The sequence below is a fragment of the Symsagittifera roscoffensis genome, chromosome 6, assembly GCF_963678635.1.
Source record: "Symsagittifera roscoffensis chromosome 6, txSymRosc1.1, whole genome shotgun sequence".
Taxonomy (NCBI): domain Eukaryota; kingdom Metazoa; phylum Xenacoelomorpha; order Acoela; family Convolutidae; genus Symsagittifera; species Symsagittifera roscoffensis.
This window is the reverse complement of record NC_087067.1, coordinates 60,383,120-60,400,525: the sequence shown is the minus strand read 5'-3', so window position 1 is coordinate 60,400,525 and position 17,406 is coordinate 60,383,120. Positions and strand designations below refer to the sequence as shown.

At 33.9% G+C, this 17,406-nt stretch overlaps 1 protein-coding gene across 2 annotated transcripts in view; it reads right to left on the bottom strand.

The window, feature by feature from the left end:
• Positions 1 to 4,150: 4,150 nt before the first annotated feature.
• Positions 4,151 to 17,406, bottom strand: part of LOC134847678 (uncharacterized) — a 42,555-nt gene continuing 29,299 nt past the window's right edge. For both annotated transcript variants that reach the window (XM_063864844.1, XM_063864845.1), the window contains one exon: positions 4,151 to 4,432. In XM_063864844.1, the coding sequence (XP_063720914.1) occupies positions 4,253 to 4,432 (180 nt within the window). In that variant the 3' untranslated portion in view covers positions 4,151 to 4,252. The remainder of the gene's footprint in view (positions 4,433 to 17,406) is intronic.

The following is a 17,406-nucleotide window of genomic DNA, read 5'->3' as shown; positions in this document are numbered from 1 at the left end:
TAGATAAATTATCTTAGTTTTTATCAAAAAAAGTGGATCAGAAAAAAATTCACAATATCGGCGCGCGTTAAAGCTTTTTTTGGTCCGCAAACTTGGAAACGAAATTGGGGGCAAAATCTTTTTTCTCCGCTTAAGAACATGCAGAGATGGACGTTTTTTTTTATTACTCGGATAATTAATTATTTGGAGAATACATTAACAGTTTAGATCTTTCACTCCAAGAAAATGCGCCTAAATTTTACTGGTTTCGATTCTACTGCTGATGATGGTTAGAAATGTTCTCATAGACTCACTGCTGAGTTCTTGTGCGAATATAAACAATCTTGCTTCATAATTCACTTCTGTTTTTTTCCTGCCCACTTCATTGAGACAATTGACCTATAATATCGTTTTTGAGATGAGGTGAATCAGAAATTTAGACTAAAAATAGGGCATTATCTCAAATAAGGCATTTTAATCTGTGTTGTTAATATTATATTATCTTAGAAAAATTTCTTTATGGGACATCTACCTTTTTATGTTCCCGTTAAAGAAATAAGAACATGTTGTTGTAATCTTTTCATAGAAATGATATATGAACTTATGGACAAACAAAAATTGATTGAAATTTGTGTAACCTTTTCTAAATTTATTTTTTTCTGGAAACATGTTAGTTTTCTGTTTGTTCGAAGTGCATTTAGTCTTTCAGAAGATTTTGTGAAGGACCAGTAACAGTGTGTCAAACAATTTTCTGACTGGGAGTAATTCATTGTCATAAATAACGCTTATTATGGACTACACTAGCGTAAGATTTTGAAAAGCAACGTTTTACAGATGAAAAAATATTGATTTGAGGTGCTTGTAAAGTTTAAGTTTCGGCCTGAAGTTCCTTCGGCTTGAAGTCCCGTCGGCTTGTTGTCCTAGGTCCAGATTTGAATATTACAGGCTACAGGCAAAATTATAATTTAGACACCTTTTCGAATAAAACAAAAACACTTAACACAAGGTCACACATTTAAAAAACTAATTCAGTGTTATCTTAAAAATTGATTGACTATGTGCAAAAAAATGCGGCATATGTTCTAAACTGAAAACTTTTTGAAAATGCTATATGTTAAGAAATTTCAGAAATATAAACAATTCAACTATTCGTTACTAAATCACAAATATCAATCTAATCCAGACTTCTGTTTTAAGCTAACTTGCTTGAACTTCGCAGTCATAAATTACACTCGCTTTGCTCGGATCTTTTCACCTGTATTCTTCCTCGGGTACCTAAAAATGAATCCCCCGCACTTTTGCAGAAAGGGAATATAGTTAAAGATATCCCTCTATTTATTGCTATCTCCCGTGGCTAAGTAAATATATAAAATCGTCATACCATTCAAAAATGTTTCTCAACCTGTAGTTCAACACCGCATGTGGTTACAATGATTTAAAATATACTAGTTGCAATTTTGACAAACTTACAAAGATTTAATGATGTTTTGAGCGCTTGGAATTCGACTTTTTAATTGTTCCGCCCAAATTTCTCAATTTTGCAATAATCTCTATTTTGCAGAGAACAAAGCAGTTCGCACTGATTGCTTTGGTTCATAAAAACACGATTTCTCTATTTTTCCCGATTTCAAACCAGGCCAACTTTAGGGCAGATGTGAAGGCAGGGGCGGATTTAGGGGGTCGACCCCCTGCCTACGCCAAGATTACCGAATTTTGTATCTGTTTTTGGTGAAGGACCCCCTTAAAAATGTCTAAAGGCTCTTTTGGCGCCAATATTTACCAGTTCTGGGAGGGAGGGTGCCCAAAAAAAACACAATTTTTTTGGTCAAAATTTTCCAAAGGTGCATAAATACGCTCTTTATGGACCTGTTTTTTCAAAATTTTAGGCCAAAACAGGGTCTTTCTAGTTCTGAAGGAGAGCTCGAAAAATCAATTTGGTCGACCCAAAAAAAAGTCAAATTTTTTTTTATTTTTGAAAATCCGAGCCCCTCGATAAAATCCTAAGCCCGCGCCTGTGTGAAGGTGGTCGATTTTTTGTTTTTCTTTTCTGGTCTGGATAAAACTCTGCAGCTTAATTGAAACGAAATTGAAAAATTACCAAACTTCCTATACTTTTGCCAGTTCGGCTTATTTAATAGTCGACTTAAAATTGTGAACACGACCGTTGAAGATGGTGCTGAAGTTTGATGTTCAAGATGTTTAAAAATTGTTCTTTGGGCAGACAATACCCCCAAACTACTTCCTAAAAAAAGTTCATCTTGAAGACCTTATTTTTATGATTCGACTTGAAGTCGGCCGGATGTCCGGAACCCACCCTAAAATAGTTCCAATTATAAAAAGATTGTTAATTCAAAAGATGGATGGAGCATTTTTAAGATGATTCAGGTAGTTGGGTTTCTGAATCAGAACACACACAGCCTCAACAATCAAATCGTCAAGGAAGTCAAAACAAGACAATGATTTATACAATTCAAACACTAAATCAGTTCAAAATTTTAGATGAAAACCAAGCAAACAGCTTGTAGGGTTACATGTCAGTATTTAGACAACCGCGTATTCAGACTGGTCAGTATTTAGACAAATACTGTTTCAACCAATCAGAATCGAGACAAAGAAGAAATTAATAAATAATTATGATTTATTTTGGATTATTTATGTTTTTTCTCGATTCTGATTGGTTCATACATTATTTGTCTAAATACTGACCAGTATGGATACGCGGATGTCTAAATACTGGCCGCACTCCCGTCCCTCATGCTTGAAATTTATTTTAGCTTACTTTCAGCCAATCAGAATTGAGTTTTCAAAATCTCAAAGTAAATCGTGAAAATCTCAAAATAAGAAAACAAATCAAGGCCATTAGTGTTGATACTGACCGATTAGATAAAAAGCAGATGAGTTTTCAAAACTGAAAAATTATAATGAACTTGAAATCATAAATCTTGATGTTTATCTGAATAGTATTGCGGTTGTTACCGCAATTTGTAATATTTTTGATTATTTCCACTGATTTAAAATATTTCCTGTTAATATTGACTTCGATTTTGTGAGAAAGGCATTTAGCCAATAGGAACGCTCAGCGATTTTGATTTGTTGAAACTTTTCAAGCATTCGGTCCTTCAAGCATGAGAACCCTCCCCTTTCATTAATATATGTAAATTTGGGGTGAGAGTTCTCATGCTTGAAGGACCGAATGCTTGAAAAATTTCAACCAATCAAAATCGCTAAACGTTTCTATTGGCTAAATGCCTGTCTCACAATATCGAAGTCAATATTAACAGACAATGTATTAAATCAGTGGAAAATAATCAAAAACATTACAAATTGCGGGTTACAACCGCATTACTATTCAGATAATCATCAAGATTTATGATTTCAATTTCATAATAATTTTTCAGTTTTGAAAACTCATCTGCTTTTTATCTAATCGGTCAATATTAACACTAATGGCCTGGATTTATTTTCTTACTTTGAGATTTTCGCGATTTATTTTTAGATTTTGAATACTCAACTCTGATTGGCTGAAAGTAAGCTAAAATTAATTTCAAGCATTCGGTCCTTCAAGCATGAGGGACGCCACCGTAAAATTGTATTCACGTAAATTATGAATGAGCAGACACAGGGGCAGATCTAGGATTTTCTCGAGGGGGGCGGATTTTCAAAATATTTTCGAAAATTTGTCGACCTTTTTTTAGGTCGACCAATCAATTTGATTTTCCGAGCTTTTTTGACATTTTTTGGGCGCGCGCTCCCCCCTCAAACTTAGTATATATGGGCGCCTTAAAAAAAATTTGGGGTCTGTCAGCAAAATATGGATGTCTCAAAATAGTTCAAAGGGGGAGGGACTCTTTGGGTCGGCAGGGAGTCGAATCCCTGAAAAGAGGGCGTCTGCCCCCCCCCCCCTAAATACGCCACTGTGCAGACAGTCAATTATTTCAGTAGAAAGAAACAGAAAATTCATTTACAACGTGAGCACATATAGACCACTGCGCTCAATTTGATGTCTACTCCTGAACGCTTCGGTCGGCTATGATTCTCTGTGAATTACGTTGGATTCTGCTAATTTGAACACATAGGTATTTTAAGTCCCACAATTTCTAAACTAAGTGGATTTCTAGTTCAAAATTTCTCCTTATATTAAAAATCCTCAAATATTGGAGCTTTTTTCCAGTCTCGATTGTGGACGCTTAAAACTGTCTAAATTAGAAGCAAAAAAAGTTTTAATTGTCATAGTTTCTTTTGAAAGCTTTGTCTCAAAATCAAAAATCTACTTCTATGTTTTCTGCTGTGGTAAGTTTTCATCACTTGACGTGGCTTCATACAGCGGGGATAATTTGGGATTGAACTTCTTCTTTTTGTACTTCCGCTTTTTGGGTTTTGGCCTTGGATCGGGAATCGGGTCTGGTAGCCGAGCTGGTCGTTGATGCTGGAGTTGGTCCAGAAATGATGGTCCCTACATTTACATAAAAGTTTATGGGATTTGCAGATAATCAAATTTTTTGGTGTGATAAAACACAAAATTTTTAAATTTCGGAGAAAATGCTGTAGAACATTTGAAAGCAAGAGCAAACTTGTTACCAACATATTTTGACTGATTTACTAAGATTTTTTCAACATACAAAAATAAAGCTTTACTGACTTAAAAAAAAGTTTACTAAAAAGTAAATTATACAAAATAAACTGTTAACTTTGTCTATTTTGCTATTTCAGTTGTTTAATAAAAAAGCAAACCTAAAGTTTCTTTTTTCTTTCAACGATGTAATCAGACTTAAAAATTGTTGCAACTTGATATGAGCAAACAAGATTTCCCTATGTATAAGAAATTCATTGTAGGGAATTAGGAACTCATTAGGGAATTGGATTTCTAATGTATTACGATGGTAGGTTTCAGATGGTAAGTTTCAAAAAAATTTTGGCAGCCGAGTTTTTTGGAGCTCGATTTAGCCAATTTTCCAGATTGTAAATGTTTTCCTAATCAAAAAACAACACTGTTAACCCAAACGTAGCGTTTAAAAAGAGTTTTTTCAAAAAAAAGGTTAATTACAGAGAAAATGTATTAGTTCACAGCATCGTATACAAAGAGGTTTAGAGGTTTACGTTTAGTATTTAGAGGTTTAGTATGTATTCCATCACATTCAACTTCCCGTTTAGGGTAAAAATAGCTCAGTCCTTTTTTAGTTTGTTCATAAGTTGCGACTGCATGGTTAATCGTTTTAAATCCTCTATTCGTTGACTTCAAATTCACTGCCTCATCCAGTACTTGTCGATACTTTGCCATTGGTCCATCTCCAGAGTCTTCTAATGCACGTTTGTTCAGACCTTTACTGCTAAACTTATACTTTTGACTTTTACTATCGTAACAGCAATAGGTTTTACTACACAGGCATAACATTTCGGTGCATCTGAACTCCTCCTTGAACAATCCTGGTTCTCTCTTGTCATGTTTCTTATGTTTAGAACAGCAAGTACGGGGAAAAGTTTTTTTTTTGCATCTGCTCTGAAGTCGTCTCGACAGTCCTTGTTTTGCCTTTCAGTCCATTCTGCTCGCTTGCTGGGAAGGATACAATCATCTAAATCTTCTTCTGTCAAACCCAAATAGAGGGAATCTGTATCCATTTCGAGTTCTTCGAATTTATTGACATCGCAAAATTTATCGAAAAAGTTATAATACAACACCAACATTCTCAACTTGGCATACTGTAGTATAAAGAATCCTACTATAATTGGTTCACGATGCTCTATACTAGATTTAACAAGTTCCACTTCATACAAATCTTTAGCTACGATATTATGTCTCTTGAAGAATTGGTTATTGATAGCTTTGTGGGTTTTTTTGTCTCCAAGATATTTTGTCATTGTATGTTTTGATCTGTCCATTATTTGATAGCCGTAGCAACTGTTTCCTAAAAGTTTCATTGTTTCGGCTACTATGCCATCTAATGGATTTTCATCGCCGGCTCGCCTAGCATCAACAACAGATTGAACAAAACTGTTGAATACTTTGAGCGGTGTGTATTGTACAAAACGATGAATTTTTGTACACTGTAGTCCTAGATCCAAGTAAAAATTGAAAAGTGGTGTGATCAGTGTTCCGCTGGTCAATTTGAAGCTCGATATCAACATTCTTTGCGATTGTTTTAACAAATCGTTTTTTTCCGCATATGTCTTCATATATATTCACCAATTTCGTTTCTGGAAACATCAATATTTTTGAAAATAGGTGAGAAATTGGAAAATTTTGCTTTAAGCTCATCTGGAACACTCAGATCGCATTGCACATAGCCGAACGGTTTTTCATTAGTAATGTTTTGCACTAGTGAATTCGCAGAAATAGGTCTTTTGAAGGGAAAGTGAGTTCTAACGTGATTTTTCACGTCTACCTTGTTTTTAAATTGATCCCACCAGCTACACTCCCACATTTCTTCTATAGAGTATCCTTTTTCTCGAATGTAACCTTTTCGAAGCTCATACATTTCTCTTTTCTTGGTTCCTCGTTTGATATCATCATCAGTTAGGCTCGGTCTATCTTCTTGACAAGGACAAAATGGAAATAACAACCCATTGCTTCAAAGACAGTCTTACAGTGGTTGCAATAACCATCAACACTAAAGCAATCAATTTTTTTGTTTTCCTGTAGTGTAGTAACTCTCAATTTAACATTCAGGTCTGGTTGCTTGAAAGTATGACATGACCATATTTTCAAATGTTCGAACTCGATTTTGCCTCGCCTTGAATTTCTGTGTTTCTTCATCGTAGTCCCATCTCGTATACAAACCTGTGGGATTATCCTGACACATAGAATAAGGATAGAGTTGACTAGCATCAATCCCAACGATTGATTTACACAAATTTTTTGATTTACACAAATTTTTTGCTACTGCTTTCCTTGTGAGAACAATCGAGGGAGGACCACCGGTCATATCTTACCGTATTTTTTCAAGCAAGTCACTATCACTCGAAAAGAATGAGTAAAACTTATAGTCGGTTGATTTGTGTTGACAGATGTTCGCTAGATTCGGTAGTGTGCAGCCGAGCTTTAACATATCTATCCCTTTGTCATGATAAAATTCAATCATTTTCTGCATAGCATCAACGGTAGGAACAACATCTTTGTTGTTATACCACAGTAGAAAGTCGCAAATTGTTGTCATCTTTTCCTGTTCCCAGCTAGATTTAAGGTAGTTGTAGTTTTCTAATTCTGTAGATGGTTGGGTTCTGAGACCGAGTTTTTTCAAGGCTTGCTCTTCAGTTATCCCAGTGTTAGGAAGTTTTTGATAATCATCAAACTCTTTGTCAAGAGGGTTACTATTCTTCAGTTTGCTGTAGAAGTCATCATACGAGGGTAGTTGATGTTCATCAAGCTTGTTCGGAGTATCAAACTACTCGTATGGAAAGTATCCTTTCAGCTCACTGGCTTTGTAAGCTTTTAGAAAAGAGTAAGGTAGTGGCTCCACCCAAGAACTTCATAATGTCCAGAAGCTGAACATCTCCAAATTTGAAGGTAACAAAGTCGTTTGCTTTCTTGATAACTGAAGGTTCAATTTCTTTTTCGTTGATAAGATAGGGAATGAGGTAAGATTTAATGAGGTTTATATCATACCGACCACTGTTGAATCCAAATACTGGTAGAGTATTGGTGTATCTCTCTAGATGTTGCATCAAATCAATCAATTGATTTTTTTGAATCCTGAGAAAGTGAGTGGATGCGTCTGTTTCTTCCTCATTCTCGATACATTCATCTTCGTACTCTCTTGCTTCAATCTTGTTGAAACTAACTCGTTCATTAAGTAAATGAAAATAGTGTGTAGTCGCTTTTTGATGTTATTTTCAATTTCCAGAAACTTTGATCGCATTTCGGTTTGTGGATCTTTGTCACACAAAAAATGGATTTGTCAAGCAAATTGGATAAAATGACACTGATATGGGTTCATGCTTCCCGATCCAAGTTATTGTTTCGGTTGGTTTTAGTTCTTCGGATGGCACGCAAATTGATTCAAAGTCAAAAATAGCGACATTTTTGAATAAGGTTTGTTCTTTTGTGTACTCAATATTGAACCCATCCAGTTTTTCAAATAACGTCTCTCGTAGAGTATAAAAATTTTTGGGGTAAATGTTTTTGATTCGATCTTTGCATCGTAGGAGATACTTGTTGAAGTGGTCTGCTTTGTTGGGCATCGGAAGCATTTGAAGAAGTTGTCGATGTTGACGTAAATAATGTGGTTGTAGTAACGTAGAAGTTTCAATGTGTTCTGGTATTTACCGATACTTCTCCGAGCTAATTCTCCTACAAAATCTCCATCTTGAATGTCGATATCGTAGATAAAGATGTTTTTCGCTACTACATCTTCAACTACTGGTAGATTATCCATCGAAACTCCACGAACTGTTTCGGATCACAACCCGATTTTTCCAGAAAATCGTTAAAGATCTTGGAAGTGGATATTTCAAGACCAGTTGTTCCATGTAAATGAACTGCAAACGCTCGAAACAAACACAAATTGTCATTGTATGGTTGTTTTGTGTCTTGATTCGAAATCAAACAATTAACATGTTTAATCCTCAGAATTGGTTCGGGAATCACAGAACCTGGACATCCCATAGGTACGTTTTTCAGTAAGGCTGCAAAAATGGTCATATTAGTGATCAGCTTGAATCGTCATTTCGTATTATGTCTCTCTTGTGTACAAATTTCAATGATATCTTGCTTATTGACCTTGTTCTGTATAGTTGTCAAGTCTGCTTTAGTACAAAGTAGTACAGATTTATCAAAGAGTGTGTTATTTTCATGAGCGTAGAAAAAACGATATTCGCTTGTTTTTATATTACGTAACACAAATCCCAAGGCAATGTTGATTTTTGCTGCACAATCAAGTTTTTCAAAGACTTGATCCAGTTTTTCATTAACTAGATTAGGATCTAGTTTTGAAAAATGAAAATTGAATACTTTGTGGCGTCCATTTTCCATCTCAGTATCTGTCAAGAAGTGTTGACAGGCATTCAACTCATCTCGTAGCTGATCACTATCCTCCTCGTTTTCCAAGATTTTATTCAAATCAGCAACAGAATCACTCGTTTTTCTAGCTTTCATTCCGTGATCATTCTTGCGATGCTGTTGAAGTGAATAATAGCTTGCAAATTCTTTCTCACACGATACACACTTTGTTGACTTTGGGTTTGACTTTACGTGCTTCTTGCTCGTATGGAAATTCATTTCTTGCTGGTTGTATGTACAATAACTACATTCCGGACAAGAAATAACTCCTCGCACACAACTCTTGCGATGTCGAGCCGCATCGGCCCTCCTGTACTCTTGACCACAACCCTCGCATTTCACTTTCTCATTTCTATTCAGCGATGGCATCTAAAAAATGGGAGAACTTTTAAGTCTCAATATAAAGGGATTGGAACTTGGTACATATCGAAGTGGGAGATTTAAAATATCCCAAAAAAAATTAATAAATTTTTATACTTACTTTGAATTGTTAAAAATATTTGAAATTTATTTCAAGTACTTATACAAAGTATAGAGCGGTTGCTTTTAACGTAAAGAAAATCAGAATGAAATAAGTTTTATTTACTGTTCCTCGGGGGAAAATGAACCAATCAGAATTAAATTTTCTTTTAGTAACACTGTTTGTTGGAAATCAACCAATCAGAATCCAGCATTTGCTAAAAGTGAACTGTTTATTATTTTTGAAAAAACCTTAATCATTATTTGAAAAATGTCTATCAAAAAACATTTGAGCTTCCTCGAGTTACTTTACAAGAAAAAGGAAAAAATTCCAATTGATTTTCTTATTGATGAAATAGATGTTGACTCTTACTTTTTTCATAATTTTTTGGACGTCTTTATTGTGCAAAACAGAGTTAGCCGACTAAGTAAAGATCTCTTCAGAGAAACTTACTCAATCAAAGGGTTTACTTTTGATCCACATATTGCGTATCAAAGTTTTAAACTTACGGTTGAATTACACCTCACAAGGAAATAAATTTTGTTTATTCTCGAGAATTTGAAATTAATCAAAAAGTCGTACGATAATATATCAAAAACTCTTTTATCCCCTACCCAATACCCAAATTTGTAAAAACTCCCCAGCAAAGTTCTTTATTCCTTCATTTTTTTAAAGATTTTCAAAGTTCAACATCTTGCATGATCAGTTTTGGAATCAGATTTCCAGATATTTGCTTTGAAAAATTCATCAACTTTGAGTTATCCTCTCAGATCTACATCAAAATCAAAGAACTTGACTATCTGCTAAAAAATCAGCAAATTTTCATTGATTATATACAAAAAATTCAGTTAACTTGATGAGAAGAGTTGCAGAGATGCTACTTTTATCAATTTTTCTTCTTTTGTTACTTATATCGGTAAAATTTTTTATTTTTACAGCAAACAACTTTTGTTCATTTATTTTTGCGATTGCTTTTGTGTATATTTTTACTTATTTGGAAGACTTAAATCCTTAAAAAAAAATCATTGTCTGATTGGATACGACAACTCGAACAAAAATGAACATTTTTGTGATTGGAAACGACAATGCCCAAAATGGAACTTTGTTTCCGATTGGACACGTCTTTTATCAAAGAATGCCATAAAAGGAAGCTGAAATCTGATTGGCTACGACTACAATCCAAATAAGGAAAATCGATTCTGATTGGTCAAACCTACACATTCCAGTTGAATGTACCCCTAACTCCTAACTAAAAATCATTTTATTTTCAAATTAACTACCGTCAACTACCTCCTCTCTCAGCTCTAAGTACCTTAATTTCAACTTATCCTCCGTCAGCTACCCTTCTCTCAACTCTTTCTTGTTTCTACTCTTTAACTCAGTTTATTGCTCAAAATGATCTTCTCAGTGCAAAACAGCAACCTCATGTACTCTGTAGAATTTTCGCCTGATCTAGTAAAAATTCAAGTGCGAGAAACAGTCTCGAGTTTTTCTGGCACGAATGGATATGCCAATCCAAGTCTGGCACATGGTCGAAGTGATGCGAAGGGATTTCAACGAACATCAAATGATGCAAGTTCCCATCACAGAGAACCAACTTGGAACAATGCAAATGATGGAGGAAGTTTCTGATCATGTGGGAATGAACTATCCTAAGATTCCGGACTCAAGATTTGTGGCTCAACCAGTCGACGACTTCCTCTTTCCTTGGGAGGAGGAAGGATCAGTCGAAAACCCCATCACAAAAAATGAAGAGGGTTTCTCAGAAATAATGACGCCTCAAAACACTCCTCCACAACAACTACCAACAATGGAGCCTCGTCTAGCTCTGCGTTTTATAGAGAACCTCCAGAACTCTTATGCTGCTCGACAGCTCTTTGATTAAATGTTTTTGTAAATAAAAAGTTGTTTGGTTTTGACTTCGTTTTCTGTAATTAATTTCTTCAATTTCATTTTAATTATGAGAATAGATGAGAGGATCAGGGTAAACCATTGAAAAACAATTAGAACTTAGTTAAGTGCTCCGAACTCGAACACATATTAAAAAAATTTGATTAAATTTTGCACACATATTCGGAAAAACACTAGAAAAACTGTACACAAGTAAAAAGTCACCTAATCGATATTGCATCTTGTACACACTTTTAGCCTTTTGTAGAAAAAATTGAAACCTTTTTCGCATTTTGTCGAAAAAAAGTAAAACACTTTTCGCATTTTGTCGAAAAAAGTAAAACACTTTTCGCATTTTGTCGAAAAAATTGAAACACTTTTTGCATTTTATCGAAAAAAGTAAAACACTTTTGGCATTTTGTCGAAAAAATTGAAACGTTTTTCGCATTTTATCGAAAAAAGTAAAACACTTTTCGCATTTTGTCGAAAAAAAAATTAAAAAAAACACTTTGCGCATTTTGTTGTCAAAAAAATGAAACATTTTTCACATTTGTATTAAAAAAGTGAAACACTTTTCGCATCTTGTTGAAAAAAGTGAAACACTATTCGCATCTTCTCAAAAAAGTTGAAACATTTTCCGCATTTAGTCAAAAAAATTGAAACACTTCTCACAACTTGTTAAAAAAATGAATCGTTTTTTGCCCTTTCTTGAAAATCAAAAGAAATATTACATCTTGCTTAGATGTTTAAAATCTTTTTGCAAGTCTTTTGACAACGGTGATTTTTTTTGGTAAATTCGTAAACATATGAGGGAAAATAGATGGATTATCAAAAATTTTTTATTGAAAAATTGACATGATCACTATTTACAAATCCATAACCATCAATAAAACAGTCACTTATTTTAAACAAATCATGTTCATATTTTGAGTTTTGTACTTGACGAACTCTTTCTAGAAAAGCTGAACCAATAGTTTGTGTGGAAGCTAAATTCTGGTTAGAACATAAATAGTGACGTTTCAACTTTTTGCTTAACAGTCTTTTCTTTGCAACACTTGGCATTTTTTCTGCTCTTTTCCATTTCAAATTGTGATGAACAGCGCGGTCAAGTTGATTGAAAACTTCGCCAGTTGATAAAATAACATTCGAATAAAATCTGTATTTGTACAGAGTGTAAAGACAATCGATAATTTGGTATGTGAAATGAAAATTACCCAATCTTTGTAAAATTTGATCGAAAGATGAACCAATCAGAAGTATGTGGAACTTACAATTTTCCAAAGAACAGTAAGAATTGTGGGTAGAGACACAAAAATTATTGGTTACTATATATTTTTCGTAAAAATCACTGGAAACGAAAATAAATTGCGATTTTTTAAATACTCTGAATAAAAGCTGGGAAGAGCTTGACACATAGCTGCAGCCATCTGGAACAATAATTTTTGCTGAGAATTGTAGATTTATATAGGAACACTAACACCAACAAAATTCCATATTTGGAAATTTCCCTCAAAAATTCCAATTATAGTTCTATTTCCTTTTATGGTTCAGTGAATGACTCATATTGTTTACTTCCAATTTCATTTAATCTCAAAATCATTTCTCATTTCTCTTCATCTGATCAGTCTGTTCTTCAAAAATGTACTCAAGAAAAGACACAAGTCCCAATTACATTGAATTCTCAAAAACTCAAACAAGAATTGGGAGATTTGCTTGGTCACAAAAATCCTACAAAGGGAAAATTTATTTTGAGCCCTGCTTTCAACTATTCAAGAAAAATGAGTTAGAACAACTCGAAAAAAGACAGCAAGTCTATCTTGGTAAAAAAAAAGAAGCAATCTCAGCAATTAGAAATACTGTTATTCACGATGCTGAAAACCTTGGACTAGTTCCTATATTGGAACTCACTTCAGACAAAGAGTCAACTATGGATCAGGAGCTTGCCAACTGCAACAAGGTGTATGACATAGCAACTTACAATAGAAGGCAACTTATCCGAGCAAATTCTCCTACAAAATCTCCATCTTCAATGTCGATATCGTAGATAAAGATGTTTTTCTCTGCTACATCTTCAACTACTGGTAGATTATCCATCGTAACTCCACGAAACTGTTTCGGATCACAACCCAATTTTACTAGAAAATCGTTAAAAATCTTGGAAGTGGATGTTTCAAGACCAGTTGTTCCATGTAAACGAACTGCAAGCGCTCGAAACAAACACAAATTGTCATTGTATGGTTGTTTTGTGTCTTGATTCGAAATCAAACAATTAACATGTTTAATCCTCATTTCGTCATCGGCCCTCCTGTACTCTTGACCACAATCCTCGCATTTCACTTTCTCAAGTCTATTCAGCGATGTCATCTAAAAAATGGGAGAATTTTTAAGTCTCAATATAAAGGGCTTGGAACTTGGTACATATCGAAGTGGGAGATTTGAAATATCACAAAAAAAAATTAGGAAATTTTTCATACTTACTTTGAATTGTTAAAAATATTTGAAATTTGTTTCAAGTAGTTATACAAAGTATAGAGCGTTTGCTTTTAACGTAAAGAAAATCAGAATGAAATAATTTTTATTTACTGTTCCTTGGGGAAAATGAACCAATCAGAATTGAGTATTCTTTTAGTAACACTGTTTGTTGGAAATCAACCAATCAGAATCCAGCATTTTCTAAAAGTGAACTGTTTATTATTTTTGAAAAACCTTAATCAATATTTGAAAAATGTCTATCAAAAAACATTTGAGCTTCCTCGAGTTACTTTACAAGAAAAAGGAAAAAATTCCAATTGATTTTCTTATTGATGAAATAGATGTTGACTCTTACTTTTTTCATAATTTTTTGGACGTCTTTTTTGTGCAAAACAGAGTTAGCCGACGTAAGTTAAGGTCTCTTCAGAGAAACTTACTCAATCAAAGGGTTTACTTTTGATCCACATATTGCGTATCAAAGTTTTAAACTTACGGCTGAATTACACCTCACAAGGAAAGAAATTTTGTTTATTCTCGATAATTTGAAATTAATCAAAAAGTCGTACGATAAGATATCAAAAACTCTTTCTATCCCCTACCTAATACCTAAATTTGTAAAAACTTCCCAGCTAAGTTCTTTATTCCTTCATTTCTTTAAGGATTTTCAGAGTTCAAAATCCTGCTTGATTCGATTTGGAATCAGATTTCCAGAGGATAGCTTTGAAAAATTCGTCAACTTTGAGTTATTCTCCCAAATTTACATAAAAATTAAAAAACTTGACTATCTATTCAAAAATCAGTAATTTTTAATTGATTACAACATCATTTTATTTTCAAATTAACTACCGTCAACTACCTCCTCTCTCAGCTCTAAGTACCTTAATTTCAACTTATCCTCCGTCAGCTACCCTTCTCTCAACTCTTTCTTGTTTCTACTCTTTAACTCAGTTTATTGCTCAAAATGATCTTCTCAGTGCAAAACAGCAACCTCATGTACTCTGTAGAATTTTCGCCTGATCTAGTACAAATTCAAGTGCGAGAAACAGTCTCGAGTTTTTCTGGCACGAATGGATATGCCAATCCAAGTCTGGCACATGGTCGAAGTGATGCGAAGGGATTTCAACGAACATCAAATGATGCAAGTTCCCATCACAGAGAACCAACTTGGAACAATGCAAATGATGGAGGAAGTTTCTGATCATGTGGGAATGAACTATCCTAAGATTCCGGACTCAAGATTTGTGGCTCAACCAGTCGACGACTTCCTCTTTCCTTGGGAGGAGGAAGGATCAGTCGAAAACCCCATCACAATAGATGAAGATGAGGGTTTCTCAGAAATAATGACGCCTCAAAACACTCCTCCACAACAACCACAAACAATGGAGCCTCGTCCAGCTCTTTGATTAAATGTTTTTGTAAGTAAAGGTTGTTTGGTTTTGACTTCGTTTTCTGTATTTAATTTCTTCAATTTCATTTTAATTATGAGAATAGATGAGAGGATCAGGGTAAACCATTGAAAAACAATTAGAACTTAGTTAAGTGCTCCGAACTCGCACACATGTTAAGAAATTTGATTAATTTTTGCACACATATTCGGAAAAACACTAGAAAAACTGTACACAAGTAAAACGTTACCTAATCGATATTGCATCTTGTACACACTTTTAGCATTTTGTAGAAAAATTGAAACACTTTTCGCATTTCGTCGAAAAAAAGTAAAACACTTTTTGCATTTTGTCGAAAAAAAAGGAAACACTTTTTGCATTTTGTCGAAAAAATTGAAACACTTTGCATTTTATCGAAAAATTAAAACACTTTTCGGATTTTGTGAAACAATATTCGCATTTTATCGAAAAAAGTAAAACTTCTTTCGCATTTTGTCGAAAAAAGTGAAACAGTTTTCACAATTGTAGGAAAAAAAGTGAAACACTTTTCGCATCTTGTTTGAAAAAGTGAAACACTATTCGCATCTTCTCAAAAAAGTTGAAACACTTTTCGCATTTTGTCAAAAAATTGAAACATTTTTCTGAAACTTGTTTTAAAAAATTAAAACGTTTTTTGCGCTTTCTTGAAAACCAAAAGAAATATTACATCTTTCTTACATGTTTGAAAAACTTTTTCCAAGTCTTTTGACAACGGTGACTCTTTTTTGGTAATTTTTGGTAACTTCGTAAACATATGAGAGAAAATAGATGGATTATCAAAAGTTTTTTTTTTGAAAAATTGACATGATCACTATTTACAAATCCATAACCATCAATAAAACAGTCACTTATTTTAAACAAATCATGTTCATATTTTGAGTTTTGTTCTTGACGAACTCTTTCTAGAAAAGCTGAACCAATAGTTTGTGTGGAAGCTAAATTCTGGTTAGAACATAAATAGTGACGTTTCAAGTTTTGCTTAACAGTCTTTTCTTTGCAACACTTGGCATTTTTCTGCTCTTTTCCATTTCAAATTGTGATGAACAGCGCGGTCAAGTTGATTGAAAACTTCGCCAGTTGATAAAATAACATTCGAATAAAATCTGTATTTGTACAGAGTGTAAAGACAATCGATAATTTGGTATGTGAAATGAAAATTACCCAATCTTTGTAAAATTTGATCGAAAGATGAACCAATCAGAAGTATGTGGAACTTACAATTTTCCAAAGAACAGTAAGAATTGTGGGTAGAGACACAAAAATTATTGGTTACTATATATTTTTCGTAAAAATCACTGGAAACGGAAATAAATTGCGATTTTTTAAATACTCTGAATAAAAGCTGGGAAGAGCTTGACACATAGCTGCAGCCATCTGGAACAATGATTTTTGCTGAGAATTGTGGATTTAATTAGGAAAACTAACACCTACACGATTCCATATTTGGAAATTTCCCTCAAAAATTCCAATTATAGTTCTATTTCCTTTTATGGTTCAGTGAATGACTCATATTGTTTACTTCCAATTTCATTTAATCTCAAAATCATTTCTCTCATTTCTCTTGATCTCATCAGTCTGTTCTTCAAAAATGTACAAGAAAAGACACAAGTCCCAATTACATTGAATTCTCAAAAAATCAAACAAGAATTGGGAGATTTGCTTGGTTCCAAAAATCCTACAAAGGGAAAAATTATTTTGAGCCCTGCTTTCAAATATTCAAGAAAAGCGAGTTGGGACAACTCGAAAAAAGACAGCAAGTCTATCTTGGCAAAAAAGAAGGAGTCGCAATCTCATCAATTAGAAATACTGATATTCACGATGCTGAAAACCTTGGACTAGTTCCTATTTTGGACGTCACTTCAGTCAAAGAGTCAACTATGGATCAGGAGCTTGCCAACTGCAACAAGGTGTTTGACATAGCAACCTACATTAAAAGACAAGTTTGTGTCACGATCAAGAAGTACAATATTAACAAACCTCCCTACATTCAGATTCGACTATTCACCGCAAAAGAGAATGAAGCAAGGAAACAAGTTGCCTATGTCAACTTTACTTCGTAGGAATTCAAAGAACTGTCCCAAATTTTGGGAGACTTTATGTTTGTTGAGAACTGTAACGTACAATAATTTGTGTTACTTATGTTTTTTTGTCTTGTAATTTAACTATTTATCCTCAAAGTCATTTTTCAT